The 20675-nt window shown below is 39.0% G+C and overlaps 1 protein-coding gene across 1 annotated transcript in view; it reads right to left on the bottom strand.

Moving 5' to 3' along the window:
• LOC121372266 (probable cytochrome P450 49a1) overlaps positions 1 to 14120 on the bottom strand; it is a 41145-nt gene extending 27025 nt beyond the window's left edge. The window contains exons 1-2 of the mRNA XM_041498556.1: positions 13994 to 14120; positions 1565 to 1788 (exon numbers count right to left, since the gene is read on the bottom strand). Coding sequence (XP_041354490.1) covers positions 1565 to 1781 — 217 coding nt within the window. The 5' untranslated portion in view covers positions 1782 to 1788; positions 13994 to 14120. The remainder of the gene's footprint in view (positions 1 to 1564; positions 1789 to 13993) is intronic.
• Between the last annotated feature and the right edge of the window lie 6555 nt (positions 14121 to 20675).

Genomic DNA, 20675 nt, shown 5'->3' with positions numbered 1-20675 from the left:
AGAACGTTTGTCAACTGTGTTATGGTAGTTGGTAGTCTGAGCCTAGAAAAAACGTGTACTAATTTTATAAGTTGCCGTCGTATGATGATCTGAGAGTCATATTAACAACTGTGAACGAACCAAACCAAAATTTGGCGTACTCAATTAACATTTTAATAAGAAGTTTCTCCAACATTGCAATATTTTCTATCAAATGCTATTAATTTAATTCGGTTTAATTCTTGGCACAGTTTGACTGAGAAATCTGGTCGTGATACTTGATTAAATTCTGACCCATTAAATAAAATAAATCTTAAACAACGTGTTTTATTTTTACAAATATGTTTAAATGTAAAGAAAAATATATTCTTTAATTTAATTTAATCTTTAATTATTTTAATTAAGGTTTTTTTTTGTGTTTAAATATAACAAAACGTATGAAAACGTAATAGTCATTTCAAAGTGATAGTGTTTTGATGTGCCGATCTTAATGTCTAAACTATCATCCATTTAGGGACTGAACTTTAAAATACTCCAGTAGTGCAGTTGTAATGGATACCAGATATCAATAATAAACTTCAGTCGTCGTAATGGAATAAATGAGTGCCTTGTGTGATAACACCACCTAATCCTTTAGTTACAAGACCTTGTTTTGTTAGCGGTTACAGTCACGCACACACACACACACATTGGCCTTTGGCTGTCTGAAGGCATATTTGAGTTTTTTTTTAATGCAAATGAGTCGAACTCCCGTATAAAGGTGTGTACTAAAGTACATGTTTGGTTTGTTTAACGACACAACTAGAGCAGATTTATTATTAATCATCGGCTATTGAATATCAACAGACATGATAGCACACACCACGGCCTTTGACATACCAGTCGTGGTGCACTGGCTGGAACGAGAAATAGCCCAAATGGGCCCACCGATGGAGATCGATCCTAGACCGACCGCACATCAGGCGAGTGCTTTACCACTCGGCTACGTCCCACTTCGGTGAAATAAAGATGCTGAGAGATGCGGTTTCATGGCAATTTAGTATTGTTTAGCTACTGTTTTGTTTATGAATGTTTTGTGTGATAAAATTTTATGAAGTTAAAAAGGACACTTCATACTGGGCTGGGGGGGGGGGGGGGGGGTCAAGGGACAGCTGTGACAGCCCTAGATCCGTCAATGCATGTTTGCTGGAATTGTTTGTATGCTACACATTAAACCGAATTACCACTTCGGCAACCAGGCATACAGACAGCCTAACTGTTTATTAAAGTGTCACCTCGGCTATAAAACGTACACCAATAAATACATGTACCATGAACTCTAAAATAGCACTCTATATGGTCATATGAGAGACTACATAAAATAATGGACACAGGTAAAAATATAAATATTACATTAAAACACATTTAAATCGTTTAACACGGAATTAAATATACAACTAGCCAGTGAAAATAGTGTGTAGAACATTTAGCAACAAACGGCTGGCAGAACGTTAAGCTGGTATAATGGATAAAACTCCCAGGTAACAGCTGCTTTGCTGTGCTAATATTTTATGTATTTCTATTAACTTATGTGATATGCACTTACTGAATGGTTGAAAGAGAAACGCCGTTCCAATGTAAGGTAGCGATGCAAGGCCCGTGGGTCCTGGGACCTCGTGCAGCTGTTTGAGGTGTTCCGTGGGCAGAATCTTGTCACTGATGGTTTCCGCGAACGTGTCCAACGAGGGGTTAACCGAAAGTGCACGAGCTTGGCTCGCCATCTTGAAATGGCGGATTATTGCTTGTGTCATCTTCTCCGTCATGTTGTGTCTGTAAAGAGGAGCAAAAATATTGATTAAATAACATATAATGTTGATGCATGTTAACAAATTGCTTCTTTAAAAAAGTATTTCATTTAATCTTACAATAGTCATGGATTCGCTATTCATTTGTTCGAGCTTTTTTTTAAAATTACGATATGATTGGTTCAAAGTTGTTTGATCTCTCTTGCCCATTATATTATCTCTGTTAGTATATGTATATATGTCTGTCTATTTATCTGTCCCCATCCATGTCTCACCCTCAGTATGTCCGTGTCCATCTATCTGCCTAAATGTCTGTCTGTCTGTCTCTGTCTCTGTCTCTGTCTCTCTCTCTCTCTCTCGGTCTCGGTCGGTCGGTCTCTCTCTCTCTCTCTCTCTCTCTCTCTCTCTCTCTCTCTCTCTCTCTCTCTCTCTCTCTCTCTCTCTCTCTATCTATCTGTGTGTATATGTGTGTATCTCTATTTATCTCTCTGTCTCCCTGCCTGACTATATGTATGTCTGTTTGTCAGTCTATCTGTCTATCTCTCTACCTAGAAAATTGTTTTGATGACATTTGTGTCAATGGAATTTTGCTTCTGGGACCCAGTCTAGGAAATATAGTGAAAGATCCATCACAAATTGAAGAAGTCTTAATTTCTTTGTATGTAACACAGACTACCATATAAAAAATGTAGAACAATATAATTAGCGAAATAATTTTTAATTCAACGTTGAGTATATGCTAGTTAAAATAAGTTAGCGAACACTAACGTTTTCGTATTCAACTGGTAACTTAATTAAACTTTATGAGAATAACTTTAATAGCTATCTAACACTTCAAAAATGTGATTTACAATTCAAAGAAAGTAACGTATGTGTTATTGTAAATAGTTTTGCAGTGGTAGCAAATATATGTCGTATACTTGCTAACTGCTGTGATTGCTATTTCATACTCAATATATATTATTTTACGCGCCATATGCTCTACTGGCTTCAGTCATGTAATAGTTGAGTCATCAGTCTAAAGGCTGGTTGGTGCAGAGTTTTATGCTAAATAACATATCACCCGATCAGTGTTGGAAGTGTGACTACATTTAAAGAGCGTATTAAATATGGTCACCAGGGCTGTAGCTAGCGGAAATCCGGAAAAAATTATAGAAACTTAAAGAAAATTCTTTTCTTAACAGTTTAAGGAGTTTTAGACTATTAACTACTCAGTTGCCCCCCCCCCCCCCCCCCCCCCCCCAACAAAACATCCTAGCTACGGCCCTGACCACGCCTGTCATTGGTTAGATGTGACAGAACCTGTTGTCATAAAGTTTCATTTGACTAGACAATTCGTTATATTTATTTAACAGTTTACGTACCAGGGCCCCGTTCCACGAAGCGATCTTATCCCTAAGATTACCTTAGGCGTATAGCCCTGGTATTATTGCGTTCGAAACATGTGCAGAGTGCCACAGTGCATGTGTGAAACGGGGTAGTAGTCCTGCAGCAGAGGTTTTTTAATAACTGGGGCCGGAAGTATAACATTTGTCTCTATGGCTGAAATTACCGGCCTCGGTGGCGTCGTGGCAGGCCATCGGTCTACAGGCTGGTAGGTACTGGGTTCGGATCCCAGTCGAGGCATGGGATTTTTAATCGAGATACCGACTCCAAACCCTGAGTGAGTGCACCGCAAGGCTCAATGGGTAGGTGTAAACCACTTGCACCGACTAGTGATCCATAACTGGTTCAACAAAGGCCATGGTTTGTGCTATCCTGCCTGTGGGAAGCGCAAATAAAAGATCCCTTGCTGCCTGTCGTAAAAAGAGTAGCCTATGTGGCGACAGCGGGTTTCCTCTAAAAAAAAACAGTGTCAGAATGACCATATGTTTGACGTCCAATAGCCGATGATAAGATAAAAAATCAATGTGCTCTAGCGGCGTCGTTAAATAAAAACAAACTTTACTTTACTATGGCTGAAATTAATCTCTAGTGTGTGGAGTTTTCTAAATTTGGTGCGAACAAGATGGCGGCTGTTTTTCAAAATGACCGCCAGTCATTATAAAAAGTGTTTATCTTCAGACCTACAGCACTTGGAAATGTGATCTTGGTGTCAAAATAGATGTTTATGGGCTCAATGAGTTCATTAAAACTGTTTGTAATACTGTCAGATACTGTGTTGACTAATGGCTGACTAAAAGGACGGTAATTATGGTATAAAAATCTAAAAATATTTCTAACATGTCTTTAGAAAAAACTAATTTTATGTCAAATGTTAATTTTAGATTGTTGCTAAATTTAGTTTGCATGTTTTAAAAATTATTAAAATAAAATATAACTGCAAATTGTAAATAATTGTATAAAATAATAGATAAAGATACCGACATATATCATGCTACTGATCAATGGCTCCCCAGTGAAAAAAAGCGTTGTTATAATTATACACTTATCGGCATCCACAAACACCTAACCAATGTAGCCTGAATAAATACACGAATGGATGAATTAGTGAGTGAATGAGTGATTGAGTGATTGAGTGTATGTTTAAATGAATGAATTAATGGATGAATGAATGAATTAATTAATTAATTAATGAAAGAATGTTTAGTAAAACTCTGGTAAAAAAAACCTTGAGTATTGTTTACAAAACGACCTCAGTGTGTTGTACATAATACATAGTATATACTACTTCATCAGATTCCTTCTCAACTGACCTCAGTGTGTTGTACATAATACATAGTATATACTACTTCATCAGATTCCTTCTCAACTGACGGGGTAGGACGTAGCTCAGTGGTAAAGCGCTCGCCTAATGCGCTGTCGGTTTGGGATCGATCCCCGTCTCATTGGACTATTTCTCGTTCCAGCCAGTGCATCACAACTGGTATATCAAAGGCTGTGGAATGGTGCACATATAAAATCCCTTACTACTAATGGAAACATGCAGCGGGTTTCCTGTTTTAAGACTCTATGTTAAAATTACCAAATGTTTGACATCCAAAAGCCAATGATTTTAAATCAATGTGCTCCAGTGATATTGTTAAACAAAACATACTTTAACTCAACTGACATAACTTGTGTTGGTGGATCACATGCAACAAAACAATATGGTGAATCCATTGGATAAATCTGCATGCTGCTGTCTAAGGTTGTCCAATGTCAAGAAATTAGCACTTTAAAGTATATGTGTATATAAAAAAGGGTCGCCTAGTGCACACAAGGATGTTCAGCAATTTTGAATCAATTACTGCATATAGTCTGTTTCATTAGGTTTTGTAAACCCTACCATTTAAGTGTTTTCTCGAAATCAAACGTGATGGAATCCTCATTCATGGGCATGGTGTTTATCGCTATGCCAACTGGTATCAGTGCAGTCTGCATGTGCATGTGTCTTCAGCTGGTGGCCATTTCTTTGCAAAGATACTCTTCTTATTGACAATGTCTCACTGAATATTGTTTAACAATGCGCAGTCAGCGTTACTGAACAGGGCCAAATAAACCTGGCAGCTACCATTTGTATTCCTAAAACAATATGTCCAGGTTGGGAACGACTAAAACTGTTCAACTTTCTTTATTATTATGCAGTATGCTTAGTGTTTCCCATGACTGTTGCAGCCAGTTATAGGGAGGATGAAGAAATCATATTACAGTGCTGCATACGCTTTAGCTGGTCATACATAGCAAGTGCTGGTTTATACCAGGTATGACTGGAATATGTTCTTTCATTGCATGTGAGGAGATATACATGTATTTTCTTTACTCTAACTATACTCGTGTTACTGTAATACAGAAGCAATACGAGAATATCACTGCTTATTACAATGTATTGTGTCCTCTTTCCTGAAGTACATTTTGCATGTAGCACAATTCGGATGTCAGCCTAATTCGTGTTTGAATATATTGACTTCACAACTGCCATATATTGTAATATTTACTTGTCTAGTCCTGTTCAACACTGAGACACATCTTCGTGTCGTTCAGACTGATACCTAGATGTTTGACCATGTACTTTGTATAGACACATGCGGGCTTTGTCTAATATTATAATTTGACTATTATATATCATAACTATTATTATATTCTCATATATGGAAATAATATATGCCAGTCTTAACTGGTTTACATCAACCAACCAAGGAATAAGCAATACAGAACCATCATTTGGCTGTGACACGGAAAATGTTCTATTTAATGATGAAGAAAGCTGACCAGTTGCAGTTGATTGCAGACTTGGGAACACAAAGGATATTGTTTTAGGAAGAAAAGTTGACGGCCACCAAATATTGGGTCCCTGTATGAAAATGCACATTGCGCTTCGCTGACCAATCTTCAATATTAGATTGTCAGTAAGGATAGTGTGCTTGCAAATTGTAATTCCATGGTAAAGTTCCATTTTCACAAAGTTTTTAAATTTAGTTCACTGACAAATCATACACATAAATGAAATGAAATGTATAATGATTCCACATTCTGAAACAAACATAGTTATCAGTTCATTTTTAAAATGGCTTACTAGAATATTGACAAACCATATGCATCACAAAAACGTTTATGGTTTTGTAGGAATAGCATCTCATTAGTCACATGTGTTTGTCCCATCAGTTACACTAGAAAATTAAGCAGTATTAAAAGTGAAAGATATATTTTTCTCAAAACGGATCTTAATGTAGAATTGCAATATGTAGCTAGTAAAAGGGTTGTATACAAAAGTCTGTCTTTCAAGCTGAGATAGTGATTACATCTTCAGTGCACTCTGTCAAAAGACGTGGTCCGTAAATCTTCCATATGTCTTCTTGACAAAACGAATCAAGTTACCATAACGTTTTATAATTTTCAGAAAGATAAATACTTCCCATTTAATTCGTGATAGACCACACAATTATTTATTTAAATTTAAAAAAAATTCTCCTACACTTTGGGAATTATTGATCAAATGTCCCATAAGTCACAATGGAATTCACCAAATAAGCTACCCAAAATGAAGACGGCTTTAACCTACATAGCAGTGATGACATCGCGACACGTCACCACACACAAACGTGAGTTTGGAAATGCTGCCAAGAGTTTTGAAAAGAAAAATATTTTATGGGTATGTAGTATCCAAGCTAATGAACCAGGTTTGATGTTATCCAGAATTGCTGAACAACGTGATACGAAAGAGACTGTCCATTTCTTGTGCTTCAAAGAGATCATGCTTTGACAATGGATAACCATGCAGAACATCAGGCAACAAATGAACCAGATGATGATGTTGCATGTGGAGATGAAGCCGCCAGTGTACCAGATGATAACCAGTATGAGGACGGTAGTATGCAGGGCACTGTGTACTCAATTTATATATACTCTTCAAAAAAAGAAACGCAAAAGGGTACAAATGGGTTATACCTCCGATTTTATGTTTCCTACCGGTTCATGCTTTGTGAATATAAGGTCATTGCATGTCCCAAACACATTCCCACGGTTACATTCGATAAAACGCAGCTACTGTACAATAAAGTTCCAAAATGTGAATATTCGCAAAAACGCAGCCACGTGCAAACCATGTCACCACTGCACGTGCGTTGTCTGCACGTGCAACATGAACACCGACAGTATAAAAGTGCAGGGTGTTCGCTTGCCTGGCCTCTGTATCTGGCCGACAGTTGACAATCCAGGACATGCCACGTCTCAGTGAACCGCAGAGAAACAATGCCATCGGCCGACTAGACGCAGGCGAATCCAGAACGGCCGTTGCCAGGGCATTCCATGTGTCCCCAAGCACCATCTCCAGACTGTGGGACCGTTACCAGCAACATGGATCAACACGTGACCTCCCTAGATCCGGTCGACCACGGGTCACTACCCCCGGGCAGGACCGCTACATCCGGGTACGCCACCTTCGGGAACGATTGACTACTGCCACCTCCACAGCCGCAGCAATACCAGGTTTGCGCAGGATATCCGACCAGACCGTACGGAACCGCCTACGTGAGGTAGGAATTCGTGCCAGACGTCCAGTTCGAGGTGTCATCTTAACACCACAACACCGTCGACTCCGACTGCAGTGGTGCCAGATTCATCGACAATGGCCTCAACTGCGATGGAGACAGGTGTGGTTCAGTGACGAGTCCCGATTTCTGCTCCGACGTCATGATGGAAGATGTCGCGTGTATAGGCGTCGTGGTGAACGTTATGCGGCAAACTGCGTGCAGGAAGTGGACAGATTCGGCGGGGGTAGTGTCATGGTGTGGGCAGCCATCTCACACAATGGCAGAACTGACCTGGTCCACGTGCAGGGCAACCTGAATGCACAGGGCTACATTGACCAGATCCTCCGGCCACACATCGTTCCAGTTATGGCCAACGCCAACGCAGTGTTCCAACATGACAACGCCAGGCCTCACACAGCACGTCTCACAACGGCTTTCCTACAGAACAACAACATTAATGTCCTTCCTTGGCCATCGATATCACCGGATTTGAACCCAATTGAGCATCTATGGGACGAGTTGGACCGACGCCTCCGACAGCGACAACCACAGCCCCAGACCCTGCCCGAGCTGGCAGCAGCCTTGCAGGCCGAGTGGGCCACCATCCCCCGGGACGTCATCCGTACTCTGGTTGCTTCAATGGGCAGGCGGTGCCAGGCAGTTGTCAACACACGCGGAGGCCACACCCGGTATTGACTCCAGATGACCTTGACCTTGGTGGTGTGTCCTATCACTTACTCACAATGGACTAGAGTGAATTGTGAACAATCCTGCAACATTTGGTAATTATCGGACTCACCATTCAATAATTAAATCAATTCTCCAAATGTTACGACAATGTGGTTTTGCGTTTCTTCTTTCGAAGAGTATATTACTCTCAGTGGTTTTCGTATTATGGATTTGTTAACAACTCATTCGTTCATTCATTATTCATTTATTCATCCATTCATTCATTCATTCATTCATTTCATTCATTCATTCATTCATTCATTCATTCATTCATTATTAATTCATTATTAATTCGTTCATGTTTTGGTATTGTAGTTGTGGTAACTTGTGAGTGCTAATAGCTCTATAATGACAACAATGCTTGTAACTCAATGAGCAATGAATTGTTCAATGGTATAGCATATATACCCCATCTTGATATATAATTTTAGACGAACAATTATAATGTTTGTTTAAATTTTGTTTTAGTATTCTTCAAAACATGTCAAATAAATCAATTATTAAAATGTAACATTAACATAAAAAGTGTCTTTCCAACACAAATTATTGGATTGTGATGCCAAAAACACCGCCATTTTCATCAGTAATTTTCACTGTTTGACAACCAATTATCTGACAGAATAACAAACCGTTTTGATGAACTTATTGACTCCATAAACATCAGTTTTAACACCAAAATCACCTTTCTAAGTGTTGTAGTTCTAAAGATGTACACTTTTATTGATGGACCGGCGACCATTTGGGAAAATGCCCGCCATCTTGTTTCCATCAACTTTACAAAATGTCATCTTATATTTTCATGAACTCTGTACCCCAGATATTAATTTCCACTATGGTGACAAATGTTATACTTCCGGCCCTGGTACACTTCACTTTTGGGGGCCTCTGCTGCAGGACTATAGTCAAGAGTGCTTTCTAGTATATTCTCAAACTTGCATCATAACGTTATTTTTTTTCTTATTTAAAGATTGATGAAAACGTGGCATGTAGCAGCGTTAGCCACATTTGCTATTGTCGTCTATGAGATTTGGTTTGGTCCAATACATTTTAAAATAAGATGGTTCTCACCTGCGTTTGCATGGTATTTCGCACCTGTATCTTTCAATCTGTCACTTAACACATTCATAAGACATGTTATCTGTTTCCTCAGCACATCGAACCCTTTATTAATTATCAGTCCATTATAGATGGACTAGCTTGGCATCCATTATAAGAAGCAAAGAAAACATCTCCATATTTGTGTGACAAATACTGTGTATAATGTTAAAACATCGTTCCATATCTAACTACGATGCAATAATATCACACCGAAAAGTGAGTTAATATGATGTAATGCAAAAATGAAAGTGACTTTTATTCTCTGAGGACATAGACTTGTCGTCTGCGTGGCTATATGATGTAACCTTCCGAAACACTTCCGGTCCATGTTATATTAACACTTGCGATAATAATAATTAAACGATAATACTTTCTGGATCGCTATTGGTATTAATGCTATAAACATTACATTCATTTTCCTCTAGGTTTAAAACATAATTCCTTGAAAATTTACTTAATTAATGTTACTGAATACAAACATGGCTAACTTAATCCCGCATTAAAATTCACTTTCTTTTGTAATGCAAATCTGATAATCCTGGTAATGTGATACCATGTGAGATGGGACATATAAAAATCAGTTGCTATTAATCGAATAGAGCAGTTCATAGAAGGGCGGCAACGGGTTTCCTTTCTCATTATTTATGTGGTTCTTAACATTACGTCCACCGCCATATAACAGTGGAAGTTAAAATGTGTTGAGTGAACCGTTATGTAAAACATAAAAAAGAACAACAAAGAATTGAGACCCATATTGTACCAATGAATATTGTCTGGTCCCCGTAGATTTCAGAAAACATTGCCCAAATGTTAGACATTTTTATACTACCGAGATATATTTTAATACTAATCAGGTTTGTATGATTTTAATTATGGCTCGTGCTTTGGTTGACTGTGATAACGAAAATACTGCATCTCATTTGTGTTTAATTATATATGCAATGAGATGCAATTTACCATTAGCATACTGACCCCTAATGAATGAAAACGTTCATGTTTTCATAAGTACTTTTAATTGTTGTACTAGATGCATCAACTGGTTACGAAATCTGCGAATACAACTATTATTTCAGCTGAAATAATAATGTTTTGTAGAATTTCGACACAGTTTGTTTGTTATATTGACTGACATATTGAATTCATTATATTATATCTATATAAAAAAACCTAGTTTGCTCAATATCGTATTAAGTAGTAAAGATATCAGTACAGTTTTAACGCCTAGAAATACATTTTAGAAGTCTAGGAATTCAATAGTGACATTGAATATGTGGTTGTCAGCTTGAAATCCAAGATGGCCACATTTCACAAGTTATTTTGCTCAATATCGTATTAAGGAGTAAATATATCAATACAGTTTTAACGCCTAGACCCACATTTTAGGGGTCTAGCAATGCAATGGTGACATTGAATATGTGGCTGCCATCTTGAAGTCCAAGATGGCCGTCACCCACAAGCTATTTTGCTCAATATCTCATTAAGTTGTAACGATATCAATGGACCTAGAAATACGAAAAGGATAAATTTGTTATTCTGTTTGGAGGATTGCAGATTGAAATAGCTGCACTGAAGACAGCAGGTGACTGGTTAGCAGGAAGTAGCTAGGTAGAAGCATTGGTTCAAGCGGACATTGCTTCAGCCGGAACAGCAGGTTTCTTCCTGCGAGCTGCGCATGTTGCAGCATCACGGATATGATGACTATGCAAGAGCAGCTGACAAAGATCAACACTTATTATTCAAGGAATGTTGTCAAAGAAGAACCAAACTTCTTAGGCCTTCATAGGACACACCATCAAGTGTTGGAAGAATTCCGAGTTGGAATGTTCACAGTGCAAAAGAGTAGGTGTATATTTTCCTCCATTGCCACGGACCAGGTACGTGAGCAGAATAACGCACGCATCAAGGGAAATGGAGGAGCATGTTTGTCCGATGGACAATCCCGATGGATGGTTGCTGGCCCTGCGATTGCAAGAGTGATTGGTGAGTTTAAGGAGCGAGACGTAGCCCAGTGGCACAGCGCTTATTTGATGCACGATCGGACTGTGCTATCTTTTTGTAGAATGGTGCATATAAAAAATCCCTTGCTACTAATGGGAACATGTAGCGGGTTTCCTATATGCCAAAATTACCGCATGTCTGACATCCATAAGTCGATAATTAATACATCAATGAGCGCCAGTGGTGTCGTGAAACATAACAAACTGTGGTGAGTTTGAGATGGCTCAGGAGCACCATGCCAGCAAAGCTCAAATGTTGCATCACGACCAAGTCCTTCGACAACGATGTCAGATCAGTCAGTTATCGAGGAGCTTGGTAATCCGTTACCTGAAGAAACCACTAACATTGTGGTCCTCGACACAGAAGACATCAGTTTCTGACAGTGTGCACAATGTGCAGAAGATGGGGAAGAAAGCTTTGGAATAATGTGTGCAAGAAAGGCTCATTGAGCGTAAAACGTCCTCTCCCGCAACAAGTTGCCATTATTTGGCAGCTCATCAGCAAAATCCCAGCCTAAAGAAAAACTGAAGGTAGTCTCATTAAAGAGAGATATGCAGCTGTTTTCCCGCCTTTACATTGCTTGTCAGACATGTCATGAAAATCAGCCTTTCCTCCATCCTTGTGCCAGACAGGGAAGCTTCAAACTGGAACAACGTGATCTTTTGCCATGTTTTGAGTAAATTGCACCGGCAAGTACACAGACTCTAGAGGTTACATGCCTGGAAATACCTGGTGGGTTTAACACCCGACTCGAATATAGTTTTCACATCGTAAAGGTTTGTTTTGTATTAACGACACCACTAGAGCACATTGATTAATTAATCATCGGTTACTGGATGTGAAACGTGGTAATTCTAACACGTAGTCTTCAGAGAAACCTGGCTAAATTTTCTCATTGGTTGCAAGACGTCTTGTTATGCACTTGCCATAGACAGGGCATCACGAACCACGGTCTTTGATTTACAAGTTGTGAGGCACCTATTGGATCGGAGAAAAACAATCAAAGAATGGCTCCTACGAGGGGCCCGATTTTACCATCCAAGCACCTCAGGTGAGCGCTCTTCCGAATGAAGGACGGGATACAGTTTAGTCGATTGAGTGCTCGCTTGAGGTGCTTGCGTCGCAGGATGGAACCAACAACTGGATCCAATAAACTGATTGATTTTTTCACGTTCCAACCAGCGCACCACAATTGACCAAAGGCCGTGGTATGTGCTTTCCTGTCTGTAGGAAAGTGCATATAAAAGATCCTTTGCTACTAATGGAAAAATGTAGCGGGTTTCCTTTCTAAGATTATATGTCTGAATTACCAAATGTTTGAAATATAATTAGTAGCTGATGATTAATTAATCAATGTGCTCTAGTGCTGTCGTTAAACAAACTAAACTTAACTACCAAATGAGCTAGATCTCACCCCTTCACATCGTAAGGAATAGACGTCAAAACTTTTAATATTTAAAAAAGTTGTTTTTAACGACACCACTAGAGCACATTGATTTATTAATCACCGGCTATTGGATGTCAAAGATTTGTTAATTTTGACACATAGTCTTAGATAGGAAACCCGCAACATTTTCCAAACAATAGTAACAAGGGATATTTTATATGCACCACAGACAAGATAGCTAATACCATGACCCTTGAAATACCAATCGTGGTGCAATGGATGGGACGAGAAATAGCCCAATTGGCCCACCGACGGGGATCGACCCTAGATCAACTGCGCATCAAGCGAGTGCTTTACCATTGGGCTACGTTACCCTCCCTTCAATAATTAAATTAATAACGCATGGACATTTTACACTGAAAGAAACTACCTGCATTTAGAATTACCAGACTTTGTTTACAAAATAACAACGAAATTTATTTAGTTTGGTTTGTTTAACGACTATCCAGCTACCTACTTATCCACCTATCTACCTACCTACCTACCTACATACATACCTACCTAACATCCGTCCATCCATTCGTCCATCCATCCGTCCACCCATCCATTCATCCATCCGTGAATGAATGGATATATCTATATGTACGCACCTACGCATGCCTCTCACATACATAAATACATACAGACATACATACATACAACAGCATCGGTATGAGAGTTTTTGAGGCCAGAAAGGACTTGATTATCCTCTGCGCCAGTGCGTTAAAATATATGTATGTAATAGTCCAACCTTACATACAATATTATATAGATATTCATACATCAATACATACATACGAAAATACATTAACTCAAACTTACACACGAATAAAACACCTTACTACTACTACTATCACTACTGCAACTGCTACTACTTTCATTACTACTACTACTACTACTACTACTACTACTACTACTACTACTACTACTATGTATATTACTACGACATAATATATCTAACACCTCTTATTCATTTCCCAGGTGCGACAGTTACTGTAAAGATCAATGGTAAGAAAGCGTACACTTACCTTCACCGTAGCTGACTGGGAGAATAACAAAGCGGTATTTCGCCAGCGACGTCAAATCCTCGACTAGCGCCAGAGACCGCACTCCGGCCTATTTCACTACATAGCGTTTGAACCATCTGCACTTTTATCACTGCCGCAAACAGAACTGGTCAATAATTGTACAACATCACTAGATTCGCTCGTTTGTTTTCCGTTCTCTACTTCTATTGGTGCACCGAGATCTAGCTCAAAGCTGCACTAAGAAAGTACGAGTGCTGTGAGATTTATGATATCAACCTTACTGAAGCGGTCACCTAGTTTAAGCAGTCACCGGTTTTAGAGACTACCGTAGTAATAATGTTCTGTACTAAAACCGTCAACGTCCGTTATCAAGCCACGTGTTCTAGAGGTTCTCTTTAAATAATTTTTTACCTGTTACAGCGGCCGACTCTATTAAGTATCTACCTATTTTAGAGGTCACCTTAAATAATGTTCTTTTGTTTTCTGCTTGTTCAAACGACCACCTGTACCTGTTTTAGGAAACTTAGGTTTATTTCTCTTCCTGGTTAAAGTGACCGCCTCTGTCTTAAGACATAAGAGTCACGTTTGGTATTGGTTATTGTTGTCTGTCAAATGTCATGCGAATCGGTGCAGCAGGTTCGAATCCTGCCATTTGACACTTTGTGGTTTTAAAGATTATATGCATGGGAAAATATATTAAATTCCATTAAAAGCGTATCACTCAGATCTGTACTTGTAAAAAGGATATTAGAAGAAAAATAATACATTTGAATGATTTTGTATAACTGAATGTCTTTTAGTAGTCAATAAACAACCCCAAACTTGTAAGCAAGGGTTAGGGTTATTGATTTATATAGCAACCTCACGCGTGATAGCAAAGACAACTCAAAATATAGTGGTGCGTTCAGCATATTTAGTTATTACGTTTCAGTGCAGTAAATAAAACACAAAATGTGTTTTTCACCACCGAAAAACCTTTCAAAACGCTTCTAATTAGGCTACCTGCATAGTCCATCATTAATTTGTTATTTAGTATTTTATTGTAACACATTTATTATTACAAAGAAACCATCTTCTGAAAGGAGTAAGAGTACATATCGATGGACCAGTGTATGCTATAATCAAGGCGAAGTAGTTTTGATTCATAGATACTCGCGACCTTATTGTTACAAGGACCTTGAGACGAAATAAGATCTGAACGCGTGAATTGACTTAATTGTTTGGATTATATGCTCTTTTACATAGCTCGTAGGATCGACTGCCCTTGATAGACTCACTTTCTGACCTTTGATTCCCCACAACCGGTATATCAAAGGCCGTGGTATGTGCTGTCATCTGTGGAACAAATCATATAAAAATTCCTTACTGCTAATTGAAAACATTATGTAGCAGGTTTCCTCTGACTTCGAGTAAAAATTACCAAATATTTGACATCCAATAATATGTGAAATCAATGTGATGTAATGGTGTAGCTAAACAAAACAAACTTTAACATTCACATAGAATAGCACCTAGTTTTTTTCTGAACCTGAAGTGGTTGATAGTCGTTAGGGCGAGAAAGTACTTTTGGCCGAATCACCTGGCGAACTGGCTAGGCGCTTGTCGTCGATAACAATTTACCGGCCTCGGGGGCGTCGTGGCAGGCCATCGGTCTACAGGCTGGTAGGTACTGGGTTCGGATCCCAGTCGAGGCATGGGATTTTTAATCGAGATACCGACTCCAAACCCTGAGTGAGTGCTCCGCAAGGCTCAATGGGTAGGTGTAAACCACTTGCACCGACCAGTGATCCATAACTGGTTCAACAAAGGCCATGGTTTGTGCTATCCTGCCTGTGGGAAGCGCAAATAAAAGATCCCTTGCTGCCTGTCGTAAAAAAGAGTAGCCTATGTGGCGACAGCGGGTTTCCTCTAAAAACAGTGTCAGAATGACCATATGTTTGACGTCCAATAGCCGATGATAAGATTAAAAAAATCAATGTGCTCTAGCGGCGTCGTTAAATAAAACAAACTTTACTTCTTTTTTTTCGACAACAATTTAATCCTATATGGATATCCTAATATCTTATTGCAAGCATGGGCTACGCAACCAACGCTATCTTAGCCAACCAAATATTTACATGGTCGTGCTATTCTGTTCCTGGTAAACTTGGCCTGGCCAATCGCATTTTGTCCTTGTATTATGATGACCTAAGCATATGTACAGCTTCCCCCTTGTGTCATTTTCGATCCATCGCACCCCATGTAGAACTGGCATAGGCGACAGATCCTTTGCACCACAGTAGCCCATTTCCCTATATTCCACGCAGTTAAATAATTGTCTGGTAGGGACGGTGGCAATGAACTTAAAGCCGGGCATATATCTAGATGCGATTCCGTCGTACGATAAATGTGTGATGGAATCGGATTAAACGTCCAATATCGCGATAATGTGAGATTCCTTACTATCTGATTTTTTCTGGGGTAGGGGTTGTTGTTCTATGGAATCAGCGTCGAGAGAAAAACGTTTTCTTTGACAACCCACCCGTGGAGCGATATAATCATAGTCGTGGATATATGATACCGGGAACGACATCTGTCTGGCATACTTTGATGTCCTTTTAATCCAGGAAAATTAATTAAAATATATAAATAGATATACATTGTGCTGAAAAAAAGAGACAAAATGTCGGAAGACGTCGGGGCAGTTCAGGTTTCTGACGAGAGCGCCTAAGTCTGCAAATTTTTCCGCCGACCACAAACATTTTGATTTTTGTGGCACAGTATAAACGGGTGGGGGTTGTCGGAGGAAATAATATTACATGTCAGACCCCTCCCCCCTCCCAGCCCCGATATCGATTCCAACGTTAGACAGTCCCTACCCTGACGGAAATCGAATCGTTTTGTTATCTCACTTTGATGCAAGATAGGCTGTTTAATACGATATTATCGTAAGACAGAATCGAAGAGATATGCGTCGGGTTTTAGGACTGTTCCAGAATTCATCAAATAAAAGCAAAGAAAGAAAGAATGGATGTTTAACGACACCCCAGCTTCATCAAATGAGGCAAGCGACAGGCGCCATGATTATTGTTTATGCCTGTCAGGACTGTCATCGTATTGTCTCTAAAACAAAGTTAAAGTTTGTTTTGTTTAACAATACCACTAGAGCACATTGATTTATTTATCATCGGCTATTGGATGTCGAACAGTTGGTAATTTCCACATATAGTCTTAGAGAGGAAACGCGCTACATTTTTCCATTAGTAGCAAGGGATCGTTTATATGCAACATCCCACAAACAGGACAGGACATACCACGACCTTTGATATACCAGTCGTGGTGCACATGCTGGAACGAGAAATAGCCCAGTGGGCTCAACGACGAGGATCGATCCTAGACCGACCGTGCAACAGGCGAGCGCTTTACCACTGGGCGACATCCCAACCTCATATTGTCTCTAAAGCCGAGCGCATATCTCTCTGACTTTTCTTCCGACATTGCAACTCCCACTCGTGGTGTCGTGCAGATATTAATCATACTGGGAACGACATCTGTTTGGCCTACTTTGCAGATCAACGATGATTTTCATCCAGGAAAATTAATATATTAGTATTTTGCTGAGAACATTAAAATATCGGCCGTTTTCTACTGTTGTTGTGGGGTGTTTTTTGTTTGGCTGTTTTTTGTGGGGGTTTTTTGTTGTTGTTCTTTTTATCACCTCCTGCTACCCTTGTTGTTGTTTTGCTCTTGTCACATTCATAGTTGTATTGCAAATGTTAACAGATGAATAACGTTGACGCGTTACCTTTCACCACTGGGCTGACTGAAGTAAAACCCGACACAATGATATTAGCTTGTTTTTTAAGTGGGCCGTACCACCTGTGCACTAAACGTCTAGTAGAGGTAAACATGATACCACTGTGACGTCGGACTGTATTCAGAACGGGCAGTGTCAGCGCACTGGTTGAAAGGTCTGTACTCTTAACACAACCGACTGTTGCGCAAGTTTTAAAGCATATCATATCAAGTGAAAAAAAAGTGCTTTCCTCGGTTTCGTCAGACAACTGTTTAAAGTAACAACTCATTCGTGTACCTCACACCGAACACGTTTATTTGTGTATGACGCATATTAAAGTACATAAACGTTTATTAGAAAGAAGACATTGAGGGCAGTCATTTTATAAAGGTGTACCCATAGACGTATTGCTACCCTTAACAAGCGGGTCTAAAGGAATTTGCCGTCATTTATTCAAAGGTAATATTTCGTACCCTAAAATCTTCAGTTCCATAGTATGTGATGATGATAATGATGATTATCACGATGTTAATGATGATCATGATGTGAATGATTATGATGATTATGATTGTAATAGTGGTGGTGGAGGTGGTGGTGCGAACTAAAAGTGGAATGTGGTAGTAATGATGGCGATAGTGTTGGTGATGACAATGTTGGTGATTATGATGATGATGATGACGACGACGACGACGACGACGATGATGATGATGATAATGATAACGCTAATGCCTAGGTATGGTTGTTATCGACGGTTGTTATGGAATTTGTTTTAAAATATTAGTTCTATTAAGTACATTGTTGTTATTGTCTATTACAATTTCTGTGGTTAACAACATGTTGTCTTTGGTGCTGTTGTTATCAGTAGTGTTAACATTGTTATTATTGGCTTTTTTATCCGTCTTGAAGGTACATCCACATTTACTAATAGACAAAAGAAGTTTATTGGCGAATAGTTAAAGGATGTTCGACGGAACTGGTTGTGATCAGCTGTGGCGAACGCTCCCTAGCGTTATGCCGCGTGGATGTTGTCGACAGGTCCGCTGTCGTTTTGCAACTCGTCTGCCTCTGACGGCCTTATCTAGCTGTCGGCAGATTTTCGCCGATTTCATATGCAAGATAAGTTACGACGTAATAAAACAAGGATCTAGTCGTGCTGAACATTACAGTTTCGATATCGGTATCTCCGAGTCATTTATTGAAAAGTATATGTGTGACATCAATTAATGTGTAGCCTGTGTTGTATGACAGGGGTAACACAGGCCATGGTATGTACTATTCTGGCTGTGACGTAGTGCATATAAAAGATCTCTTACTGCTAATTGATTGAAAAGAGTAGGTCATGAAGTGGCGGCAACGAGTTTCTTCTCTAATTATCTACGTGGTCCTTAACCATATGTCCGACGCCATATAACTGTAGTTAAAATGTGTTAAGGGTGCGTCGTTAAAAATAGAACACTTCTTTCTTTCTTTTTCTATTAATTTGTTGTTATTTATCACAAATAAATGTAAAAATGGCCAAATATTGTACTTGTCGCTACGATACTGTATCTTTAAAGTGTTCTTTTCGAACGTCTTGATCACTGCGTTAACAGCTGGAAACCAACCAACACAGGAAGCCAGCCTATTGTTAAACCATCTGATCTCCACTGAAAGGCGCGTTCTAGTTTTTCTTTTTTCCATCCTCTTCTTTTCTCCTACTAAACTTTAACCTGTCAAAGGATCACGGGATTAAACCAATCTTTCATGCATGTCATCTTGTCATTTACGGATACAGTTCAGAAACGAAGTGTACGTCTGCTGTTCAAATGAGGAGGTTGAAATGATTCACAATTACAGAATTCCAAGTAGGCTGATATAGCTTAGAATCGGGGCGGCGTACCCTGTGCAAAAAGTATATCTGAGGACATGTATGACGTAGATACATAGAGAGCTGACGTTTAGTACTGAACAACATTAAATGTGTAGACGTTTAGTGGGCCAAAGACTTTCAACTCAGTAATTACATAATAATAATAATATTTGTTGTTGTTGTTGTTGTTATTATTATTATTATTATATCTTCACATCTCCATATCAGGCAACAAACCACACGCCCACATGTGTGGGGGTTTTCTTCTTTTTCTTCCCTTTCTTTTTTTTTTCGTTATCTTTTTTTTTCTTTTTCGGAATGCAATGGTCGCGGAATCAATTGATTTTATTTTGCATGTACATTCTACTATAGCCAACCTTCTCAGTGAAATCTCTGTCCATATTGATATTTATTTTGGTGTGCAACACGTAGCAACATTCGGTTTTAGTTAAACATGTTGTGACCTTATGTACGTGGGTTTTTTTCTTTCTTTCTTTTACAGTTTTATGATCAGAAGAAGAATAAGATAGCTTTATCTAAACTAAAACATCGACATTTGAAAAGAAAGAAAAACAAAAACTAGAAAAAATAAAGAAAAGAAAAAACGAAAGATAGAAAGAAAGAAAGAAAGAAAGAAAAGAAATCAACTACCAGGGCCTGCGGCGTGTATTTGGAACTGGTGAAAATTTGATGACACGAATATATTGAACTTCATACGTGGGGAGGGGTTCCGGTGCATCCTTAATCTGGACAAATGTCCGGTGTTCAAATGTCCACCCGTGTGAACACACTGATAGGGGAAAGTGGGGGAAGCGTGGCTCTCGCGACCCCTTGCTCCGCGGGGTCTGATTAATTATCTTCTCATACACCACGTGTTTAATTAAAAAGAAGTCAGTTTAATTCATTCTGAATCAACGTAATACATAAAGCTTTCTGAAATAAAGAATAGGCGTAGCTACGTTTAAAAAAAAAGAAAAGAAACAAAAACAAAAACAAACAAAAACAAAACATAAAAAAACCGCAAAAACTAAAATCCAGTTTGTTTTGTTTTAACGACA

The sequence above is a fragment of the Gigantopelta aegis genome, chromosome 4, assembly GCF_016097555.1.
Source record: "Gigantopelta aegis isolate Gae_Host chromosome 4, Gae_host_genome, whole genome shotgun sequence".
In the NCBI taxonomy this organism is placed as follows: Eukaryota; Metazoa; Mollusca; class Gastropoda; order Neomphalida; family Peltospiridae; genus Gigantopelta; species Gigantopelta aegis.
The sequence above is the reverse complement of the archived record's forward strand: the minus strand, read 5'-3'. Positions and strand labels throughout refer to the sequence as shown.